General features: G+C 42.0%; 1 protein-coding gene across 2 annotated transcripts in view; it reads right to left on the bottom strand.

Annotated features, from left to right (window-relative positions):
- Positions 1–13872: 13872 nt before the first annotated feature.
- Positions 13873–24520, bottom strand: part of PAX5 (paired box 5) — a 291002-nt gene continuing 280354 nt past the window's right edge. For both annotated transcript variants that reach the window (XM_063129089.1, XM_063129090.1), the window contains exon 10: positions 13873–14164. In XM_063129089.1, the coding sequence (XP_062985159.1) occupies positions 14088–14164 (77 nt within the window). In that variant the 3' untranslated portion in view covers positions 13873–14087. The remainder of the gene's footprint in view (positions 14165–24520) is intronic.

Here is a 24520-nt window from a genome sequence, read left to right as displayed (position 1 = left end):
CATTGGAGATAGGATGGCACCTTGTGGTATATTATACAACAGCTCCTTCTTTGAAGAGCAGCTATCCCCAGGCATCACCATCTGGAACTTGCCTGAGAAGTAGGACTGGTACCACTGGAGCACAGTGCCCCCGATTCCCAAAACCCCCAGGCGTTCCAGAAGGATACCATGTTCAATGGTATCGAAAGCTGCTGAGAGGTCCAGAAGTACCAGCAGGGACACACTCCTCCTGTCAATACTCAAGTGTAGATCATCCACTAAGGTGACCATAGCTGTCTCAACTCCATATCCTGCCATGAAGCCAGTTTGAAATGGGTCTAGAAAATGTGCATCATCCAAAACTGCTTGGAGTTAGAAGGCAACTGCCCTCTCAATAACCTTGCCCCAAAACAGAAGATTTGATACTGGTCTGTAGTTATTAAGGTCCAGGGAGGACGTTTTTAGAAGCAGCTGTACCACTGCTTCCTTTAAACATGTTGGAAAACTCCCCTACATGAAAGATGCATTAATAATAAGTTGTAGATATAATCTAACTGCATCTCCTTCCTGGGCGACCAGCCAAGAAAGACAGGGATTGAGAGGGCAAGTTGTCATCCTCACTCGTCCAAGCAACTTGTTGACATCTTCAGTTCTTACCAAGTGAGACTGATCCAGTATAATCCTACTTGCAGAGTTGCTGGACCTCCATTGTCAGCTTCTGCTATAATGACGTCTAAGTTGGCTCTTATCACAGCGAACTACCAAAGGCTCTAAGATCGGGTTCAGGGGAGAAGGTGCTGAGTTAGACCCCTCACCATCCTGAACAGTTCTGCTGGATGCGAATTTGCAGACACAATGCATGCAGGGAAGAAAGCTTTCTTCCCTGCACATATGCCACCCCATAGGAACGAAGATGTTCCCTATGTCATGTCAGATATAAGTTGAGTTTTCCACCACCGGCGGTCTAGTCGTCATCCTTCCCGCTTCAACTCCCTGAGATCTTCTGTATACCAGAGTGCCCATTTAGAAGTGGGTCGGAGAGGACGTTTGGGGGTGATTGTGTTGATAGCCCTAGTCAAATCTTGATTCCATCTATTGACCAGGGCTTCTACAGGATCATTAATAATACCAGACATAGAACCTTCCAAGAGGATCCATCAGTCTTCCAGGGCGGACCATCTTAATGGATCCGCCACCCTTGCAGGGGCGGATAGTAGCCGTGATATTAACCCTGACCAGAAATGGTCTGTCCATGACAATGCAGAGGTATTTGACACCTCCACCCACAGATTCGTATGTTTGGAACTGAAAACAGCATAGAGGGTGTGACCTGCGAAATGTGTGGGTCCCGAGACCAATTGGGATAGGCCAATGTTTGTCATGGATGCCATAAACTCCTGAGCTGCACATGAAAAATTGGCCCCGAATGGGATATTGAAGTCGCCCAGAACTAAAAGCCTGGGCAACTCCAACACCAGCTCCAAGACCAGTTCCGTGAGCTCGGCTAGGGAGTCTGATAGGCAGAGGGGTGGCCAGTACACTAACAGAATCCCTAGTCTATCCCTGGTCTTCAGACTCAGGTACACCCACTTGATGTGATTCAATTCCCGGACAGCTCTTTCTCTGTCAACACTGTGGTTGCACAAAGTCATCCAACAGTGCTTTTTAAGGGTGTTTAAAGGCCTATTATATTCTGGACCATGAGAAGAAAATGTAGATCACCTGATAGCATATTCAATACACTCTTTTGTGACCAAATTGCATGATATTTTGTAGATAAAATCACTGGTATCTGTGCTGATTTGGATGCTGCAGGTCCAGTTGATGAAACTTAGGCCCCTGCTTGTCCAGTTATACTTTTAATAGATAATATTCAATTCCTTGCCCAAGGATGTGGACAGGGTTCTTTGGAGAGGTGAGACCTACCACAAATGTGCCTGACCCCTGCCTTTTCTAGTAGTTAGGGGAGGCTGGCCAAATGGAGAGGAGTAGTGGTGGAATACCCTTTTACAACAAGTTGTGATTGTTTCATGCCTAAGAAGACTGTGGTAAGACCATTGGTGTTTTGTTTTGTTTTTTAAAAAAACCTACCTATACCCCACTGCGTTGGATAATTTCTGGCCACTCTCCAGTATTCCATTCTTGGGTATAGTGTCTGAGCATATGGTGGCATCTCAGATCCAGGTATTTCTGGATGAAGCAGATTATCAAGATCCATTTCAATCTGGCTTCAGGCCTGGTTATGGGACAGGGATTGTTTTGGTTCCCTTGGTGGTTGATCTACACTGGGAACTGGACAGGAAAAGTGTGTCCAATAGGATTTTGCTGCACTCACTGCAACGTTCATTGCTATCAACCATGGTATCCTTCTGGACCTCCTGGCTTGAATGCCTCTTGACGGGGCCAGTCTTCCTTGGAGGGGTGATTTCAGAAGGTAAAACTCCTGGCAGTGGGGAACAATTTCTGTTTAACGCCATGGCTATTGGCCATTGTTGTCCCTCAAGGTTGTCTCTTCCCAGTGCTATGTAACATATACATTGCCACCAGTATTTTGGTTGCTCTCACCGCTATCTCTCCTTTCCATCTAAATCCAAGGAATCTGTACTGGATCTGATGTTAGTAATGAACTGGATGGGGGCAAACAAATTGAAGCTGAATCCAGAAAGGACTGAGATGTTCCTAGTCAGTTGAAAGGCAGATCAATAGGGATTCACCCTGAATTGGATGGAGTTACACTCTCCTTGAAAACTCAGGCTTGTAGTTTGGGTATACGCCTGGAGTCAGTCTTGAACCTGGATGCCCAGGTTTCGCTGTTGGCCAGGAGTGATTTTGCACCAAATGCACCCATTCTTGGAAATGTCAGACACATGGTGATGCTTGTCCTTTTTTACACCTCATTTTGGACTGCTGTGGTGTAGGGCTGCATTTGAAAAGAGTTTGGAAACTTCAGCTAGCCCAGGATGATGCAGCTGGACTACTTTCTAGGGTCAGTTATAGAGAGCATGTGACTCCCATACTATATCATGGCTAATGGTCTGTTTAGGGACACAAATCAAAGTGCTGGTTATGACCTATAAAGTCCTGTACAACTTGGATTCCAGCTGTTTGAAAGGCTGCATTCTCCCATACGAGCTGCCTGGATTTTACAATCCTTGGGAGAGGGCCTGCCCTCTTTCTTGCCATAATAAGAATTATGTTTGGCGGGAACACAAGAGAGGGCCTTGTTGGTAGCAGGTCCCAGGTTCTGGAACCCTCTGCCAAGGGAGTCCAGGCTACCTCCAACTTGATGTCCTTCTGCCAGTCAGCAAAGACATTCTGATTCAGACAGGCTTTTGGTCTTTAAAAGTTGGCTTGTCAGTTTGTTGAAATGGGTTTTAACTAGTGGGTACTGTTTATTTCTTAATTTTATTGATGTGTTTGTTCCTTTTACACTTTGAGTATAATTTTGTATTTCATTTGTAGCTACTTTGAGCATCATTTGTGGTGGAAAGTTGGGATATCCATTTAATTAATTTAGTCATATTTATGTAAATGTTTAAATGGATATTTTCATCAAATATTTTTGGTCACAATCTACTTGGGATTGTTCTGTTGAAAGCACTGGGCAAATGGAACTGAATTACACAAAGCAAAAGTGTTGCTCTTGCATAACTCCATGACAATAAGATTATGGAGGAGACATACCCAGCAGATTGCACCCTTTTATAACTAAAGTTTGTGGAGGAATAAACTAGAGCCAGATTACTTTGATTCATAAATAAATGTAAAAGGTACCCTTCTGGCACATTATCTGCACAGTTAATTTATAAGAGAGGCACAGGCTGCTAAATTTTCCTTTGCTTTGAGAGAGAGAGGGACAAAACTGCTAGCTTTCAGGAAAAAGACCAATAACGTTTAATATTACTCCCCCTTCCTTATTTCTAAGGCAGTCAACTTTGAATATTCAGTTTATTCATAATTCAATAAGAATAAATAATTAATCCTTCATTAACTAAAGCTTTTGTGTAATAACAGATGTTTTATGTTAAAGTTAATTTAATATTATTAATTACACATTCGGTTAGTGGAATTTCTTGAAAAAATTGTCCAAGGTGACACTGTCTAGGAGACTAGATATAATACTCTCTCTTTCGGGGCACATAGGGTGCAATTGCTTCCTTTCTTTTTTGTTGTTTATTCGTTCAGTCGCTTCCGACTCTTCGTGACTTCATGGACCAGCCCACGCCAGAGCTTTCTGTCAGCCATCGCCACCCCTAGCTCCCCCAAGGTCAAGTCTGTCACCTCCAGAATATCATCCCTCCATCTTGCCCTTGGTCGGCCCCTCTTCCTTTTGCTTTCCACTTTCCCTAGCATCAGCCTCTTCTCCAGGGTATCCTGTCTTCTCATTATGTGGCCCATTATGTTCCTTTCTTTAGGCTTATGTTACTCCTTGATTAAAGCTTGGGAAGTCAAGGAGCTGTGAGGAGCTGTCCAGACGCAGGTTGGGCAGCAGAATGAGTGGTCCAACTGGGCCAGCAATTCACAAAGGGCAGCATTGCCCAGGCTATTGTAGAAATAGTTCTTTGTCTAACATTCAGAATGAGCTTTTAAAAATCCATCAAAAGCTGTGATTACTCTGAGACAGATGAAGAACCTGTTAGTAATAGCTACATAAATCTGGCAGCAGGCCCAGGACCTCTGTGGCAGAAGTCTTTCCTAGATCTGCTCATGCTAACTCTTCTAAAATAGCAGCTACTCTCCTTGGAGGGGCATAGGCAGGAGAATGCAGCCACCAAATAAAAGTGTGAGCTGTTGCTATTGAAAGTATGTGGTGAATGTGTGGTGCTGGCTTTTGGAATCTATGTGTTGACAGTGCTTGCCAATCCATTGTCTGTGAGATGGCTTCAAATCAAGTGATGAGCTTGTATCAAGACGAGAAGTTCTCTCTACTGCACCAACCCTGTTCTCTCTTGTCTAAAATTAAAGCAACGTTAGATTATTTGAACTTAAAAAATTACTTTTATTTTTGGAACCAATAAAATTATGGTAAATATTTACAAATAATTATCTCACATAAAGGTTACATAAAATCAAAATGTTCACAAGTAACAGTCACTCTCATGAAGACACACAGATATTGAAACTACGCCAATCTTATTGCATGTTTCTTCAACTAATCTAAAATAAAATGTTTGCAGTCAACCATTTAACTTAGAATAAAATCACAAAGTCCAGTATTGACAAGATAATTCAGAACCAAAGCAAAAAAGAAATCAACTCCTTCCCCCAAATGCCCCTCCCCTTGACCCACATCCTAAACACCCACCCAGCTCAAAAAACAAAACAAAACCCCCAAAGAAAAGAAAAGAAAAGAAAAAATGTTCGACATCTTTGGCAAATTGGCACTGCTGTCATTACATTCAAATATTATTACACACAAAAGCAACACACAGCACTAAGAAAAAAACACCAAGATTTCAAGTCAGATCTTTTCCTACTAGAAAAAAAAGAATACAAAACATACACATTTTAAGAAGCAATTTTATCTGTGTGGAGACAGATTCATCTCCTACGTTCAAAGGCAATTCAATTGTATTTTTATGGGTTTTTTGTTACTTATTTGTTTTGTCTATTTTGTTGATTTTGAAAAGTAAGCTTCTAAACAGCCATCAGAGACTTTGGTGAATTGTCGACATTTATTTCTTTGATGCTGGATATCAAAGGAGTTTGTCTTTGAGAAAAATTAGCATTCACTCCGAAAGAAATTCTATTTGCAATATAACATGTTTCTGTATTTTCAAAGGCCACTATAAAGTGACAAACCAGGACAGTGTTTTTTCCAATACAAGGCTGAGCAAAAGAAAAGAAAGATCTAACTAAGGTTTGTTCATGCATAAAGAATGCATTCCAGAGGAAAATTAGATTTATCCTGTATTAGTTACCATCCGTCTACACTGGTCAGGTTCCAAAGCACAGTGCAACTAGTTCCACACTCCCAAATGGACTCTGGGTTCATGTTTCTTAAACAGTAGCCTCCAATGGAACTTTTGAAACTGAAGGAACTTTTGAAAGCAAATTGTGATGTGAATTCATGCCAGCTGTTCAAAGGAAAAGGTGCGACACAGTAGGTGCATCTAAAGTAGTTCTTTGGATCCTGGCCTGCATTACTTTCCTTGTAGGTTCTCCTTGTCAGGGGTGTATTCCTTCTATGGACTGCTTAGATATGGGCTCACAACAATCTAGATCAGCCTTTCCCAACCTGGTGCCCTCCAGATGTGTTAGACTACAGCTCCCATCATGACTGCCTCAGAGATGCTAGGAGTTGTATTCCAGCACATCTGGAGGGCACCAGATTGGGGTAGGGTGATCTAAATACATGCTGATACAAAAACTAAGGAGTAAAAACTGTGTGCATGCAAGCCCTAAGTACCCATTGACTGATTTTGCCTTAAAGTAAGGCAGAGTGGAAAATTTCAAAGATATTTCTGATTATGTGTGTTGCATGGAATATTTTATCTGGTTTTGTCATGTTAAGCCATATTAATACCAGCTGTAAAATAATATTAAGTGGGGTTGACCCTGTTAAAACATTGTATGTTCTGTGATTTTCAATTAACATTGAAGCGTCTTCTTGTATATCAGCCTTCCTTAACCTGGGGCGCTCCAGATGTGTTGGACTGCATCTCCCAGAATGCCCCAGCCAGCTGGCTGGGGCATTCTGGGAGTTGTAGTCCAACACATCTGGAGCGCCCCAGATTGAGGAAGGCTGTTGTACATATAGCTATTAGAACCGGGTACTGATTACTCATAATGTTTAACTTGCCAGTCCCACAGTAAAATAGTTGCATTGAGTTGCAGTTTGATCTGCAAATGAGTATGCCCATTTGTGGCTTCCTCTCTGTTCTACCTTGAGGGGAATGAGAAAAAAAAGTGTAAATAAAAAATGTATGCAAAAATACTATCCATGGCATAACATATGTCAAGTGGGTCCATGGATACCTATGTTCAAGCCAATCCTTAAATCAGGGCAGCTGTGAATTTTAATAGAGCAGGACGTATTTTAAATGTTCTTTACTGTTTTTGAGTGGGCTAAAACCAGAGAAACCCTCCCCCCCCACCCCCACCCCACAGTTTCTCCCTAGAATTTGGACACCGATAAAGTGATACGGGTTATTTTACTATTAAACTAGGAAATAAACTGATTTTCTTTGCCTACAGCCAACTTACTTTTTTCTCAGAACTTAAAAGTTTAAAAATTTGAAACCAATTTAATATTGGCTATAATATTGACATAGAACATCCAAGTAGGAACTGAGGATTCAGATTCTAAAGAAATAGCTTTAAAGCGGTCAATATTTTTTTTAATAAAGGAGTCCTAGCCAGGGTAAAGGATCCTAGAGAAGATGCAAAAATATGAGTATATAATAGGAAATATACTTTTTTATCACGGTGAAATAATGGGTTGGATCCAGAATTAGTCATGTTTACAATAGAGCCATTGGACATTATTCAATGGGGCTGCTGCTCTCCTGCTGATTGTGTTGTGTCAGCAGGACCCACCACTTGTGCAATGGGGAGTTAATGCTTCATAATGAAACCTTGAAACCCTTTTCCCACTGTTGACACAGGGCAAGCAGTCCTTCCTTCTGTGAGCTCCACTGCCCTCCTCTGTTCTGGAAGTAAGAGCTACCATACATTTTGGGTTGCTTTAACAACTGCTAGGTGTGCATTTTGTCCACTGAAATTAATGAGAGACAAGTTAAATATGATTAACTTAATCTTCATTGATTCCAATGACTCTTCTCTAAGAATAACTAGGGGGGCTTTCAGACAGGGGGGGATTGCATTTCCTTACCGTTGCTCTGCTTCTGGCTTCTTTTCCACATTTAAAATGAGCTGAATTACATGGGACGAGAGCAGCAACCACGTGGCCTGTAATGTAAAACGTGCCAGCCTATGCAGTTTAATGGTAGAGCACCCTCTAGTGGGCATTTTAAAGCGCAATTTTGACTGCACACAGCAAGAAATCCCAACATATTTCAGAAGAATCGGGGAATCTGTGGTTTGTTTTTTTACGGAAAAACCAAGAAAAGAAGTGGGAGATATGCAGAAGGCTCACGGCATCGTCAAAATGACCCGCAAACATCCATGAATGATCTGTCACAAGCATGCTATAAATTGGTCATTTAAAGAAGCCCTAGGTCTGGATCCAACCCATTATATTTAATCTAGCTCAACTGGAAAAAGTTTTGAGGTCAGGAAAGGGGATGGAAAAATTAAACCTCAAAAGAACTGGAGATGCTTCAGATAAGCATCCACTCTTTTTAGGGCTTATCAAAAGAGAGTCACACCTCCAAATCTTTTGAGAGTGTCCGATCAGTTTTCAACAGACAAAATTTTTTGGTGCCACTAGTAAACCATGTACTTCTCAGTCAAAGCTGGAGGGGTATTTCCAGACTAAGTGGTTTCAGAACGGGAGGTATTTGCCAGTAACTTTCCTTCCATTAGCAATAGGACTCCTTTAATAATGTTCTTGCTAAACTCAGGACATTATTCTCCCTTATGTAGTAAGCATGGAAGCACACTTTGTGGCCAAATTGCCTGTAAAGCATCCCTAGAAGAGTCTTGGAGAAGAAAATTCTCATCCCTATCACACTGTTAAGGCAGAGGATGCAGGATTTCTGTTAAAACCCCAAATAGGCACATTTTCTAGATCTTTAGTTGATGCATATTGACTTCCCTTCACTAATGTGAGTATAGAATTTCTAGTTAAAACCACAAAGGATGCTTCCAGATGAGACTTTTATTATGCAGTTGCGCTGCCTCCTTCATGGAACATTAGGGGTGGGTGGGCAGTTCACATCTCGTAGTCTTCCATCTGTAAAACTCCCATATTTTACACACACACACACACACAAAACCCATTAAGGAAGGGAAGACAGAATAGCTGCACAATATCCTTTGATTAGTACTGCCAACAGAGTCTTGAGGCACCTAAAAGACAGACAACTGTGTTATGGCATCATCATAAATGGCATAAGCATGGGTTCTAGTCTATCAAAGCTTATGCCATGATACTTTCTTCTGGTTTTAAGTGCCACAAGAGAGTGGGGCTGTTTGCACAACACGACAGCCCACCATGGGTCATTTAATGTACAGTGAGGGTGCAATGCGTACAGGGTGTGTACAGCCGCCATTTTGAATATGCAATCCCCATCCCCACTTGGGGGCTCTCAAAACTTTGAGACCTTTTTCTTTAATTTTTTTAGTCCCTCCTTCCATGGGGAGGGGGGAAATTGGCATGAAAACAGGATGGGATAAAGCTTAAATTCCCCTCTCCTGAATCACCTGGTCCTGAATTGGGGGCGTGCACTTACCCTGTGGTAAGTCAATCACACGTACATGCATAGTTGTGCTAACTCTGCTCACAAAGGGGTAGAGCTGGTTGCTGTCAAATGAAGAGGAGGAGGGGCAAAGCGCACTGTGAGCCGTGTGGGCAAGCTTTTCACTACTCTTGCTAAGCGATTCTACAGCCCTTTCTGACAAAACATGCATAAGCCACTCTGCCTGATTCGGACGTCATGACCAGCCACTCTGAAAACAAAATATCCTGAACAACCCAACAACAAGCCATGGGTTTGCAGGGTGGCTTGTGCATTCTCAACAAATTGCACTGAGGAAACTGCGCTGGGTTCAGACATCATGACAAGTTGCCCTGAAATATACAACCCACCGTGAGTTGTTGTGTCATGCAAACCAGGTCTCTGAGTAGGATCACTAGACTTTGGTTTCTCAGGGGCTGCATAAGCAAAGCTGTTCCTGACCCATCAATACTGGTTTAGACATTACCTTTTTGGTGTGCAAGATGCTGAAAATGTGGAAGTAGTAATGTTTAAATGTTCCTTATCCCTTGCATAGCCCAGTCACATGCAAAGTATGCAAGCCAACATCACAGATGCAATAAATAAGGAAGATTTGCTAACATTGCCACACAGAATGGGTAAGGCGCTTTTGGCAGCCTGCTCATGGGAAAAGCATTGTCTTAAATTGGCCCTCAAAAATGACAACATGATGGCAAGGGAGGAAAAAGTTCTTGGCCTGTGCGGGCTATGAATACTTCAGCTGGTGTGGTGTTAAACAGCTGTTCATGGACATGGTGTGAGTGTCAGGCATAGGAATACTTATTTCACTGTTAATCCAAGGCTTGAAATTTACCAGTTTGGGCTAGAAATTGATCAGCCTTTTTCTCTCTTTCCATATGTGGGGAAAGTAATGGAAGGAGTTTTAGTGTGAAGTATCAAGGGCTGGGTCACTCCAATACTACGCTAAAATTTCTGCTATAAATCCTCCTATAAATATTATAGTGTTATAGACTTTTCACTCTGACCGAATGCTCATGGCATGCATCTGCTGATAAAGCATGCATGATCAAGTTTACCTACACAGAAGATTGGCACAAGGAGGACTGCTTAGGCAAATTCTTCTTCTAATGAGACCAAAGGTTTGGGGGTGAAGCAGGAGTTTAATGGAATCTGGCCCTTTCTCTGTCCCAATGGCAACCACAATCATTCCCTATCTTAAGTTGGCCACAAACCACCAGGAATGTATTTTGTGCAAGCTTCATTTATTTAAAGAGGCTTACACAGAAGGTCCCAGAAAATTGTGTCCAGAAAAGCAATTTCTTACAGCGTCAAGCAACATGCTTGCTATAAAGATAAATTAAACTTTGTATGACTCTTTGCTAGTCATATAGTTTGAATTGGCCAGTTCAACCAGACCTCCACTTGATATCCATATAAAACTGTATGCTAGAAAATAAGAATAGCTGCCTAAAGTTCTTCATGTACTAAAATTCCAGATATGTACCTTTTTTTCCAATTTAAAGAAGAACATGAGCTAATAGAACTTTTAAAGCTTATTAATGCCTATTTGAGTTTTGGTCCTTTTTTGCCAGTCAAAATACAATGTGTGTTTTTTCACAAATGTAGGATTACTGTGGTGCTGGTATGGAGAAACATGGATTTCTTTATTTGTTTTGCTACCAGAAACAATTGGGAGACTTATTATGTGCCACATCCCATTTTTGTGACATGCTGTTAGAACTGAAGAAAAATAATTTCCCATTTGGTTACAGATGAAGCTTTTAGGTTTATTTTCAATTTTCGCCTTTGTTTCACACAAACATGCTGAAAATTGGGCTAAAGCATGTTTCTCCTCATCTACAAAATTGAATGGTCACACAAAGGTTTGTAGATCAGTTATCTTTCCAGCCAGGAATGTCTATATAACATGCCAGAACCCAAGACACATCCCACGTAAGCATTTGAAATTGGAAAAGTTACTTGTATTATGTAAGTTAGACTTTTATTAATTCCAAATAGTGATGGAATGTTGTGCACACAGGCCTCTTTAACTTTGTTATTGTAAAGAGACTTATGTCCCTTTTACATGTTATGATTTTCAAATAGTGATCTACAAATTGCAATCTATTAGGGAAACAAAGACTCGAGTAGAGAATGTTTTATATAGGCTGAACATTTTACATCAGATAGTAAATGCATGAGGCACATCTATGGCTAACACACCTATTTCTGGATCATATATACCATACTGCCTTTTAGGGGCCAGAAGGCATTTCACAAAAACTCTTCCATCTCATGGTTCTGCAACATTTCTGTGAACTCTGGAGAGCTGAAAGTTAATCTACTGGTTATGACTGCATTTTATATTAAGTTTGAATTACCAAATAGTATTTCCTATTCCTATGATTTAAAAGATAATTTATTATAGGATCTGTCAAAGGAAGGTTTTCTTCAATAGCTTCTGTGAAAAGAAATAGGCAAAAAAGGACAAGAGTTGTATTTTACAAGGTAAGGGCCAACCCAGATATTCAGTGGAGCCCTGAGGACCTGCCAGGTCCTCAGGGCTATGGTGGGAGAACCTGATTTGGGGAGGGAAAGCAACAGGCATGTTTATCCCTTCACCCAGCATTCTCTGCTAAATAACCCTACCCCAGCCAACCTTCTCCCATATTGGCTAACATACGCCTGGGAACTTTGGCTATGGAAAAGTGGAAGTGGGAGGGCAGTTCAGGGAAGAAGTGGAGGATGGAGGAAGGGTTAAGGATACCTCCCATGAAGTTCTCCCTTACAATCTGCATTCTTCCCCTGATGCTTTTTAGATACTCAGTGGACCTGGGTTCCACAGTCAAACTTCTAATTTCACCCTAATAGGTCTCAACAACTGCAGTTTGATCTCAAAAGTATGTATGCTTTTCTGCCTAAGCAGCAGTACAAAAACATGCCATGTAAAAAACAAAAAAGATTAAAATATTTGTACAACAATATTTTATATGTGTAGGATACTCAATTTGGGCAGGCACATAAAATCTTTACTAACAGCACCCAGTTTTTATTCCATTGGCTTTTGTGAGGAGAAAAAAAACACTCTTCTGTAATTTTCTTTTTGTTTAGACAGGCCGTCACTAGTCATAGGATTTTTTTTAAAAAAATGATGGATAAAATGGACAGTTCTTTGAGTTAAGAGAATTTTATGGCATAACTGGTGATTGATGTCCATCTTTTCCTATCATTTGTAAACTTCATTCGGTACATATGGGGTGCATAGGACATTTAACAAAATGTCACAGGACTATTAATCCCCTTTTGTGATATGAGATCAAGAAACTACACAATTAATGGGGCAAGTTTATTCCTAGTGAAATTATGTCAGCTCCAGTGGGTCATGTTATTTTCAGGGTGTCTGGAAAAATGTCTTCCCTTAGCTCTATAAGTTTCCCAGATGGCATGACTTCCATCACAACTGATTTTAGAAACCAGAATTATATAAGCTCTTTCACACTTTATACTTGTGAAGGAGTTTCATGTGATTAAATGAACAGCAGGGGCACGTGGCTGGCTCTGACTCTGAGATCACATGGCTTTCTGCTCCCTCCTCCCCAAATGTTGATGAATTGAGTGTGGGTGTCTGCACAGGGAAGGCATACATGCATAGACCTCCATGGGAGTGCAAAATTCCTCCCTACAGATGTCCACACTCAATACACGGGCAGCAGGGATGGAGAGCCACACAACCTTGGGCTCTGTCCCTTTAAATTGTGTGACGAGGTCATGCATGGTTTTCATGATATTCCCAAATACCACTGTGAAAGATACACAACTACTTCAGTTTCTACATGTAATCCATTCTAGTGTACATAAGGCTTAGTTTATTTGGAATTCCTTCTTTGATATTTAGCTGAACTTAAACCAGAGAGTGTGTACCAGAACTAACTGTATTGCAAATAAGCATAAATTAATATTCAGCAGTTAAATTGGCATTAACTGTCCGTGTCTGTCATTTCAATACCAACATATGGAGCACAAATGATGGTCAGATTAGGATTATGTATCTAGAAAGAACATCAGCCCAGAAATAGCCACAATGAATGTTAACCTGGTTCATAGTTGTTTTAAAGCTTACTGAATTCTTGGAGTCAGTGCACCAGTATCAAGACACATTTCCAATGTGCTTTAAACTCATCATTTGTTCCTTGTTGCTGTTTTATGCTAAACCACTCTATAGTAACACAAAGAAGCAAGTTATTTACATTGGTGCTTTGTCATTTTGAGCAGACCATTTTTTCCCTTAATGCCCCCTCCCTAAGATAAACCCCAACCCAGATGGTCTCTGTTGGAATCACATATTCTGTTACAATGCACATTAAAGAGAGACATCCAATGGAGGACTGCTCAACATTTAGAACTGTTCCTGTTCCCCTGACATGCCTAGGAGAACCGGAGACAGCTGGTCAGTCCAGAAGCAAGATGGTACGCAACACACAGCTACTGCATCTTGAAACCACAGGGAATGTTAGCAAAACCAAATCTCTGCTTGCTCTGTTTCTGTGGGAGATTCATTTAAGGTCACTAGAATTTCATTGATTAAAAATAGCAAGTAATAAGCAGTTCACCTAGCTGAATAAACAACATTCCAATCATTGCATGGGTTTGTGTGGACTATTTACTTTTATCCGTCCTTGTAGTCTGATTTTTGCAGTTGCATTCTAGGTGATTCCAGTGGTATTATCCAGCATGATATGACAAATAAGTGCTTCTTGGTTCCTTGTGTCAGTGACGATCATAAGCAGCTGCGGCTGCTGGTGGTGCTGCTCCACGTGCTGCTGCACTATAATAGTAAGGAGAACCTAGAAGAGAAGAGATGCCACTGTGTAAAAGCTTCAGAGGTGTTACTTCGCATCAAGCAAATGAAGGAGCTAGAGAAATAGCCATAAAAACGGTTCATCTGACATTCTCCACAGCTTCTTGCCCAGCCCCTTGCAATGACACTGTATCTAAGCAATCGAACAGATTAGTTAGTAGATGTTATTCAGATTAGAGTGTGATACAAGGTGCAGTGTGACAGAAACAGTATCCTTACAGGTGGCTACTCTAGTGCTCTGGAACTCTCTTCCCGGGGAAGCTAGACTGGCTCCCTCGTTGATGGGCTTTTGGAGGCAGGCAAAAACTTTTTTGTTCCGGCAGGCCTTTGGCGAATAATCCTGACCTCTGCCTATGCCTAGGACTCTGAAAATGTTTATGTATTTTAAATGTTTTAATATTGAAATGTATTGAATTATAACTTTTGTATATTTCTATTTATAGGTTTTAACTGTATATGTTTTAATAATAATAATAATAATAATAATAATAATGATGATGATGTACCAAACCTAGTTAAAAAGTTGTGTTTCAATAATCCACCCTACCCTAGACCAGCTGACATACCAACCCAGAAAGAAATCAAGGCAATTTAAATTACTCAAGAGAAAAGACTAATTTAGACCACAGATTTGTATTCCATAATTCTTAAAGAAAAGTGTGTACTAATTGCTTGATAAAATCATTAAAAAATGTTTAAAACATAAATCAACTAAATACTTTACACTACCTAGGAGGATACACTTTAACTATATATAAAATATATAGCAAAAATTGTGCTATTTTTTTTTAAAAAGATACATTCCTTATTTAATTGACAAGTTATTGTTTCTCATGATTTGTATCCTCTGGTAAAGCACTTTTGGGACCTGGGACATGAGGATAAGGACTTAAAGTTTTGGATAACTGATACTGGTTTGGATAACTGTATTCACTCACAAGTCGCACCTATCTAACACCTGTTCATCAAATGTTGGTAAATTCTCAATCCATTGCATTATGGGAGATGAGCATTTGTCCTTCCAACGTGATAGTATAAGTCTTTTAGGTGTCATAAGGGCTCTGAAGATCCATCTGCTCTGACCATGTGTTAACTTCCAAGAACTGGTAGGTAGTTTAGGAGGACATGCATTGCACAACATTCCATATTAAAGATTATTTCATAACCTCCTCCCAAAAAGGCAAAACTTCTGTGCATTGCCAAAACATATGAATTACAGAAGCATTAGGTGCATTACATCTCCAACAGTTCTGTGAGTTAGACAGACCCTTATTGAAAAGGTGTTGTGGAGTCCAATAAACCCGAAACAAGAAATTTTTTTGCTGAATAAGAAGTAGCCTAAAAGAAATTATAATCCTGAAAAGCCTTGTTCTGGAGCTACGCAGACCTACCAATGTATTCACTTTTTAAACAGTTTGCAAAGTAAACTGGTCAGTAGAATTTTACCTTTGCTTGAGACCCACAGTGCAAAAATAAAGTTATCTTAATAAAAGAATAATATAAATACTTAGCATTTATAGAATTTTAGAGTGGTCAGTAATCCTTAAAATAATCATATAAGGCATATTAGTATTATCTCTATATGACAGAAGTGAGTGGAAGGTTAAAGCTGCAAAGGAATAGCTTGCCTAAAATTATCTAGTGAATTCATGGCAGAGGTGAGATTTATACTGGATCTATAGTTCCATGCTTTTAACCCCTTGGACTACATTGGCCCTATGTACCGGTATTGACGACCTTCACACTAACACAACCTGACCTTGATGGTGGTTTTGAACTCACTATTGGAATGCATGTCAGAAATAGGCTCAGGTGTTGGTGAGGATCCATGAAAAGTGAAGAGGCAGGTGCACAACCTGTCAAACATGCATGCACATAAACACAAGCTCTAAATCTTGTTCTCTGCTAAGTACTGCAATGGATTTTGAATGCGATGTTGGAACATCAGAAATGCAAAATGCTTTTTTAGTCCAATTTGCATCAGAACATTAGACTTTTGCTCAACCTTTGCAAAACAGTTAGTTTAACCAACATTTATAAAATTGCACTTATCCCCAGATGCTGTTTTCTTTTGGATATGTGCAGAGACTGACAAAAATCCTGAAATTTTATTTACCTTGAACCTATAAGAAGACTGAAGCGTGGGGAGAGCTCTTTCAGGGAACTATTTTTTATGCTTCTCCAACAAAGCACAACAAACAGCAAAAAGTTGAAAAGCAGTCAAGAAATCTTTGAAACAATAAAACAACCTTCCAAATTGTATACCCACTTGCCTAGAAGTTGATGGCAAGCAAGAACTATCTCCAGATGACCAGCGAGTACATTTTTGTAAATTGGAAGAGAGCTATGCTGTTGATGTTTTTCCTTTCAGGCTGCCACTATGCAACAAATTACCAGTTTGGACGAATAGGTAAAAAATTACCAATTTAGGTATGGATGAGGTTTAAAAAAGTATGTTAGTAGCTTTTGTGGACTTGATTGCAAGACTGCAATAAAGCTAATAAATAAAGCACTGGTACACTTAAATTAAGCATTTTATAAATATTTACCATATGAATGTATTAATTGTGCTGTTCTATTTTATTTGAATCTTTCAAGAGAAAAGGACATTGTTGTATTTAAGAATTTCTCATTACCAGTAGGGTAATATTAATACAGTGAAGATATAGAGAGAGTTTTTCTTACTGGTCCCTCTCCAGCTTTAGAATTTCTTTTTCTTAAGAGGAAAGCCTAAATCCAAGTATGTTATGGATGCAACTGGGTTTGAAGGGCTGAGTCCTCTGGCTAGACAGATAGGTGTAGCAAACATCAACTAACTCTCAAGTTCACAGTCATTCAATAGGTCTAGCCGGGTCAGGATCCATGCTAATGGGAACGTCAACAATATCTGAACTCAAGGTGAATAAACGAGTATCAAGCTAGCATATAGAAAAGCCAGTGAAACAGGTTTCTAGACATGTGCAAACAAGATTGCACCATTCAGGGATACAGGCAGACTAGGGCCATAACTAGACAGGGCGAAATCCCGCAGCAATCCCCGGGATCGTTGCTGTACATCCACATGACACACGGGATCCTGGGATCAAGGAGGGATGATCCCTCCCTTGCCCCAGGATCTCACCCTACACTTTAGTCCCAGAACGTGTGGCCGGGCGCCGCGGTTTGTCCCCCCAAAAACCTACCTTTTGTGCATGAGCGCTTGTGCACTGCTGCCTCTTTAAAAATTAATAATGGTGGGTGCAACGCCTCTCCCTCTGAGGTCATTGCACGCCGTGTATAACCAGAGGGGGAATCTCACGATAAAAATATTGCGAGATCTTCACCCCTCCGTCACGCAATAAAAGGTAGGTCTAGCTAAAGCCTAGGTTTGAGGAAGAAGGCAGGCATCCAAGATATAGTCAAAAATGTTTCAGGAAATAGCAAACAAGTCCCAAGATCCCGGCACAGGTTCATAAGGGAATCAAACAGAACCAGAGGCAAAACACCACCAAAGTGCAGACTTTGGAAGGTAACCTTACTGTAGAAGTATTTGATACAAAGCCTGCCCAGACAGCCAGGCTACAAACTTGCTAACGAGCAACAGGCAGCCAAGTTGCAAACTGGCCAATATGCAACTGGTGAGGCTGATGGAGTAGAGTTATCAGGGCAGGATATTAGAGCAAAGGGACTCATTCCTGTCAGCAATATTCAAGATTTTTCCATTTAGGAAAACAGTGACTTAGACATTTTGACTAGAGCCCTTCTCTCTTATATTCTAGCTTTGCACATGCAGTGAGCTTTTGCCTTGGGAGAGAATATGCCAGCCCCTACTGGCATTTTTATAAATGGCACAATCCTGGGAAGTCTGTAATAAGTGCTTTTTCTGAGCTATGAACTGTCTCTCAGAAGCAGCCAATCAACATGAGAGCTAAATTGGGTACAGTTTATTAAATCCTGCACAGTACAAATGAAAGGTGCCATAGATCATAAGATTATTATATTGTTTGTTTACAAAAACACTTAAACTCTCTCAAAAGCTTGTTTCAATAAAACTGTATACATCTTCTCCATACAGGAAAAGCAAAGAAATTGCTAACAAGCAAAATCTTCCATGTCAGAGAGGCCTCTACTGACAGCTTTAAAGGAGGAGAAACAGGGAGAAATCAATACGGTAGTGACAGACATCATGGAAAAGTCACAAAGTTCAAGACATGTGTAAGGGACCAATATTTCAAACAGATGAGCATGTGGAAGGATACTAGAAACACCTCTGCACAGCACTGATGAAAAAGACTTTCAATAGATTACTTAAGAGGAAGCAATTGGCACATATTTCAAAATAGGCAAGAACTTGCATCAGATGCTTTGCTTGCCATAGTGGGGTCAAGAGTAAATAAGTAACATTTTTTCCAAGTATTCCTTCAGAATTTCTGTATTAATCTGTTATGTGCTCATTGGGAATGGTTTCCCTGGATGAACTGCAACCTCAGAAGCCAATACAGTCATACAACAACACTTTCTCCAGGACAGCCATGGTAATTTGCTGCAGCGAAAACAGTAATGTTCCTGTGGTGCCTTAAAGATGAATGAAGATATTGTGTCCTACATTTTGTGAGCTAGAAACTGACTTCATAATGTGTGTGAAGTGGTTCATATCTGCCAAAGTAGTCTCTTATCCACAAAAGGCACATTCTGTCATGCCCGGCAAAGCCTGGGCATGGGGAGGGTTTTGTGGGCGGAGCATGGATGAGACATGGCTATCCTGCATTGGCAGGATTTCCCGCCACTGGGGCTGGGAGGGGTTTTCAGCCTTTTAAATGTAGGTGTCTGACCCCTCCAAGCCCTCTTGCTTCCGCGGCTCACGAGGTCACCTCATCGCTGAAGGACTCCTTCCTCGACGATGCCTCCTTCGCCTATCTCCTCTCCGCACCTCTTCTCATTCACCGCAACTTCGGGCTTCGGCCCTCAGGTTTGGAGAAGGGAGAGGTGAGAGTGGGGAACCTAAGAGCAGCAGGGCCCAACCCGGTACCGCGAGGACCTTTGCCGCGACCTGCGGCTCGCGTCGCCGTGGGAACTGACTGCCCAGACCCCGGCCTCAACTCGCGCGAGCTTACCGGCCCACCTCGTGAGTCTAGGGCCCACCTTGCTACCGGACTCTTCCTCCCTAAATACCCTTAGCCGCGCATCACTACCGCCAGGCCCAGCCGGCACTGGCGAGTTCGCGGTCGTCCCGTTCCTCGCCCAGCCCGGCTCGCGAGTAACCGCCGCTGTTACGACCGCGCTTGGCAAGCCGGGCCGCTTTTGCCCTTAGCCGCGCATCGCAGCAGCCAGGCCCAGCCGGCGCAAGCGACCAACGAGTTCTCCCCGTCCCGTTCCTCACTCTGCCCGGCTCACGAGTAACCGCCACTGTTGCCTGACTGTGCTTTGCAAGCCGGGCCTATTTTGCCCGTCTCCAATCGGTCCCGACATTAAGTCTGCATTCCGCATCCTCCCGATTCATCCCGACGATTTTAATTTATTAGGATTTTTCAAGGGCATTATTATGTAGATAAAAATTTACCAATGGGATGCTCAATCTCGTGCGCATTATTCGAGACATTTAGCTCGTTTCTCGAGTGGGCGTTGCATCAGAACAGGTTTTACGAACTCTATTCTTTATCTTGATGGTTTTTTGTTCGATGAACGAGTTTTGCATCCTTACAGAACATTTGGGTGTCCCTTTAGCTCATGAAAAAACAGAAGGCCCCACTACAATCATAACATTCTTAGGAATTGAATTGGACTCCAGCAAGCAATGTTGCAGGTTGCCTCTGGATAAACTGCACACCCTCCGCCAACGTTTAAACCATATTACACAGGCAAAAAAGGTTACCTTAAGACAGTTACAAGAAGTGGTGGGCCACCTTAATTTTGCATGCAGAGTCGTAGCCCCGGGCAGAGCATTCACACGTCGATTATGCAACGCCATGATAGGCCTTAAACGCCCCTTCCACAGGGTCAGAGTAACAGAGGCGATGCGAGCGGATTTGCACATTTGGCAAGCATTTCTGTCCGAGTTTAACAGCGTCTCATTCTGGAGACAGGATTTGCTCTTAGAAGCTGAAATGCAAATTCATTCCAATGCATCCGGCTCCTTAGGCTTCGGCGTAATTTGGGGGGACAGATGGTGCGCCGAGAAATGGCCAACAGAATGGCAGTGGTCAAACATTTCAACTGATTTAGCATTTTTGGAATTCTTCCCAATTTATGTAGCCGCTCATATTTGGCAAAATGAGCTGTCAAATTCCGTTGTCCATTTCTGGTGCGACAATCAAGCAACTGTGCATGTTATTAATATGCTAACATCCCGTAACCCTCGAGTCGTGAACCTTGTCCGTGCATTATTTATTTATTTATTTATTTATTACATTTTTATACCGCCCAATAGCCGAAGCTCTCTGGGCGGTTCACAAAAATTAAAACCATCATAAAACAACCAACAGGTTAAAACAAAAATACAAAATACAATATAAAAAGCACAACCAGGATAAAACGACGCAGCAAAATTGATATAAGATTAAAATACAGAGTTAAAACAGTATAATTTAAATTTAAGTTAAAATTAAGTGTTAAAATACTGAGTGAATAAAAAGGTCTTCAGCTGGCAACGAAAGGAGTACAGTGTAGGCGCCAGGCGGACCTCTCTGGGGAGCTCATTCCACAACCGGGGTGCCACAGCCTTGCATTGCCTGCGACATAACATTCTATTCCGCGCCCGGCACATTCCTGGCCTAGATAACTCCATAGCCGACGCTTTATCGCGTCAGCAGGTACTGCGGTTCTGGGACCTGGCACCATGGGCGCGTCAGCAGCCGGAGCCCATGCCCCCAACCCTATGGGACATTGGCAGCATGAAGTTGAGCGCGCTGTATGGCAGTCCGTAGCTCCGAGTACTAAAGCATCATACCAGCGCGCAGGTAAGGAATTTCACGCTTTTAGAGTATCCAAGCATCTGGCTCTAATGTAAGCCTATGCAGCAGGGTCTTGCAATTTACTGTTTTACTCTGTACAGCACCATGTACATTGATGGTGCTATATAAATTAATAATAATAATAATAATAATAATAATAATAATAATAATAATAATAACAACAACAACATGGCCCATCCCCGTGGATCACATCCTGGAGTTCTGTGTGTTGTCTCATAGGAAGGGCCTTTCTGCAAGAACTATATCGGGTAAGTTAGCCGCTCTGGCATTTTTAGGCAAGATGAATGGCGTGCCTGACAATACAGCTGACTTCCGGATCAGGCAGGCTTTAAAGGGTTGGTCTAAGGCCTCGCCTCAGCCGCAGGATCATCGACTTCCAATCACCCCAGACATATTGGCAGGGCTGAAATTACAATGGCTCAGTTTATGCCATTCGCCTTACGAGGCAGCATTATTCCACGCAGTTTCGGTAACGGCATTCTTCGGGGCTTTTCGGATCTCCGAGTTACTAGCGTGTTCAAAAAATGACCTTTCATACAACGCTTTGCAATATCTGGATCTAGCACTCTTTCACCATGGGGTCACATTACGGCTGAGGAGGTCTAAGACAGACCAGGTGGGCAAAGGTGTGGAAATATCTCTTAACCGAGCCCCAGTTGCTGACATCTGCCCGGTAAACGGATTACAGACTTACATTAACTTGCGTGGCAATCGGGATGGCTATCTTTTCTGCCATAGCGACTTATTACCACTAACAAAATATCAATTCTGGACCATTGCCAAAATAGCATTGCAAGCATTAGGCCTGCAAGAGGTGTCCTATGGCACACACTCATTCAGGATCGGGGCAGCATCCACGGCGGCTAGTTTACAGCTCCCACCGCAAACGATTCAAAGCATAGGCCGATGGAAATCGGTAGTGTTCCGGTCATACGTCAGGAAAATGTCTTACTGACATCAGTATTTCAAATGCCTAACCACCCTGTCTATTTTAGATTGTGGGGGAAGACGAGCGCCAGCTCGCGTTGTCATATGCGGCCACAGCATGGTCTTCTGGGCCGGCAGAAGGGCAGCTACCTCTTCATTTGGAACACAGCTGGGCTTCAGCCAGTTCGCCAACATTCAATGGTTGGGGAGATGCGGAATGCGGTGGGAACGCCTGCTCCCCACTCTATTTCATGACACATTCGCGGCTGCGCCACCCCAGGTCCTCATCATCCACCTCGGAGGAAACGACCTGGGGTTACTCAAGGGCAAGGCACTAATTTTGCAGGCGATTGCCGACTTCAAGATCATTCGGCAACGTTGGCCCGGAGTAACAATAGTTTGGTCCTGCATACTACCCAGGTTTGCATGGCGATCGGGCGAGATCAAGCCGATGGAGAGGGCTCGCCGGCGTGTAAATGGCGAAATCTTCCGTGAGCTACTTAAACATGGGGACTTCAGCATCTTGCACCCCGCAATCACACTGACCCGGAGGGAGCTATACCGACAGGATGGCAGGTAGGGAATGGGCATCCAGAGGGAATATAATGGCGAGCTTCCAAGGCACTGTTACAGTGATAGGTGACTCCCGAGAGCCCCCGGTGTTGAGCCTTGTGGCCGGGCTGGGGGATAAGGACCACCTTTGAGACCGACCTCGCTCACCCACCTTGAGCCTGGGGGGCATGGGTTGGGGGTGACAAGGGAAGGTCTCCCTACCCCACGAAGGGGATGGACAGCAGGGCGGTGAAACTGAGCACCACCCGCTGGGCCAGGAAAGCTCACCCCTTCACTTAGTAAGGCCTGAACACAGGCCAGGCTGGATGCCCAATGGGAACCCTTTGCAGATCTTGAATAAACGTGGCCCAGTTTAATTCCAGCACTTGTGTCGTCTCTTATTTCTTGCGTCCGTCCCACAAGCATACGTAACATTACTTTTTAGTTTTAAGGTGCTGCCAAACTATATCTTGCAAGGTTTGTATTTACTGAATCTTGTATTTCTAACCCTGCTTTAATCTTGAGTTAAACACTAGAGGCATTCAAGAGTCAGCTGGACAACCATCTGTCAAGTATGCTTTAGGGTGGATTCCTGCATTGAGCAGGGGGTTGGACTCGATGGCCTTGTAGGCCCCTTCCAACTCTGCTATTCTATGATTCTATGACAATTGGCTGTGCCTTCTGACCACATATATAGGCTTGGATCCAGTATCTTCATTCTGCCAGTGGAAGGATACTGCTTGCGGAATGGAATTTCCACATCCTCTTCTCCCCCTGATGTACCTTCCAAATCTATTCTGGAGCATGAGGAGCTGTAGAGGGGAGGGGAGGGCATCAAAGTCCCATTCTGTAGGTAGTATCTTTCTGTTGTCAGAGCAACACTGCTGGATCTAACGCATAGTGAACTAGACGCATGTTCATTGTAAGAAAAAAGAAATATAAAGTTATTCTGTATAATTGTTGTAGTAGCCAGAACATGCTGAATACTAACATTTAAGTTGCCAGATCAGAAATGCTGAAACATTTCTTACTACTTGTTCTGGGGCCACTGTGTGCACAGAAGAGCTGCTTCATAATTGAAAACACAGAATTTCGCTGTGCATGAAACAAGGGGAAATTCACCGATCTACCTCCTATACAGTTCCTAGATGACACAGAAAACAGGCTGGTGCTCTATGTAGATGGGGTGAAATGGAATACCTTGTGAATGTGGTTGTGTGTACTGTACTGTCTTGAGTCTCAGGGCTCATGTGCTCTATTCTCACTGATCTCTTGATCTCAAAGATCAAGTGATGATTTACATTTGATGATGTACATGTATGTTTGAATGAGCCATCATAAATTAACCACCACAGGTTAACAGAACTTCCATATCCAGTTTCAACTCAAATGACACAGTTCACGCATTAAGACCTTCACTCTTAATTGTTGTTGTTTTTGGTTGCTCACCCCTCTTGGTAGTGGGGTACAATGGCAAGAAATATTGGTATGTTCAGCTACACAGAGGAACAGATTTCACTTTGTTGGTTGAAAAGAGGTCGTATATGTTGAGGGCATTTGGGATAGGATTAAATGGATGAGCACTCAGGCCATGAAGATAGAAACACATGTGGAGTGTTGAAGGATTGTTATAAAAACAAAAGAATCCCAAGGGATTTAAGAATCTTGAAAGAACCAGGGATGTTTCCAAACAATGAAAATATAAAGAAAAATGGTACGCCATTTTGAAAAAATGCTTCTTAGACCTAATGGTCCTTTTAAGAGAAACATCCAAAAAGGAACTGAGAAATTATTATTATTATTATTATTATTATTATTATTATTATTATTATTAATTTTTATTTGTATCCCGCCTTTTGCCCAATACTAGGCCTTGATAATGAATTACAAAAGCAATATCAAGAGTTAAAAGA

This window comes from Elgaria multicarinata, chromosome 6, assembly GCF_023053635.1.
Source record: "Elgaria multicarinata webbii isolate HBS135686 ecotype San Diego chromosome 6, rElgMul1.1.pri, whole genome shotgun sequence".
Classification (NCBI taxonomy): Eukaryota; Metazoa; Chordata; class Lepidosauria; order Squamata; family Anguidae; genus Elgaria; species Elgaria multicarinata.
The sequence above is the reverse complement of the archived record's forward strand: the minus strand, read 5'-3'. Positions and strand labels throughout refer to the sequence as shown.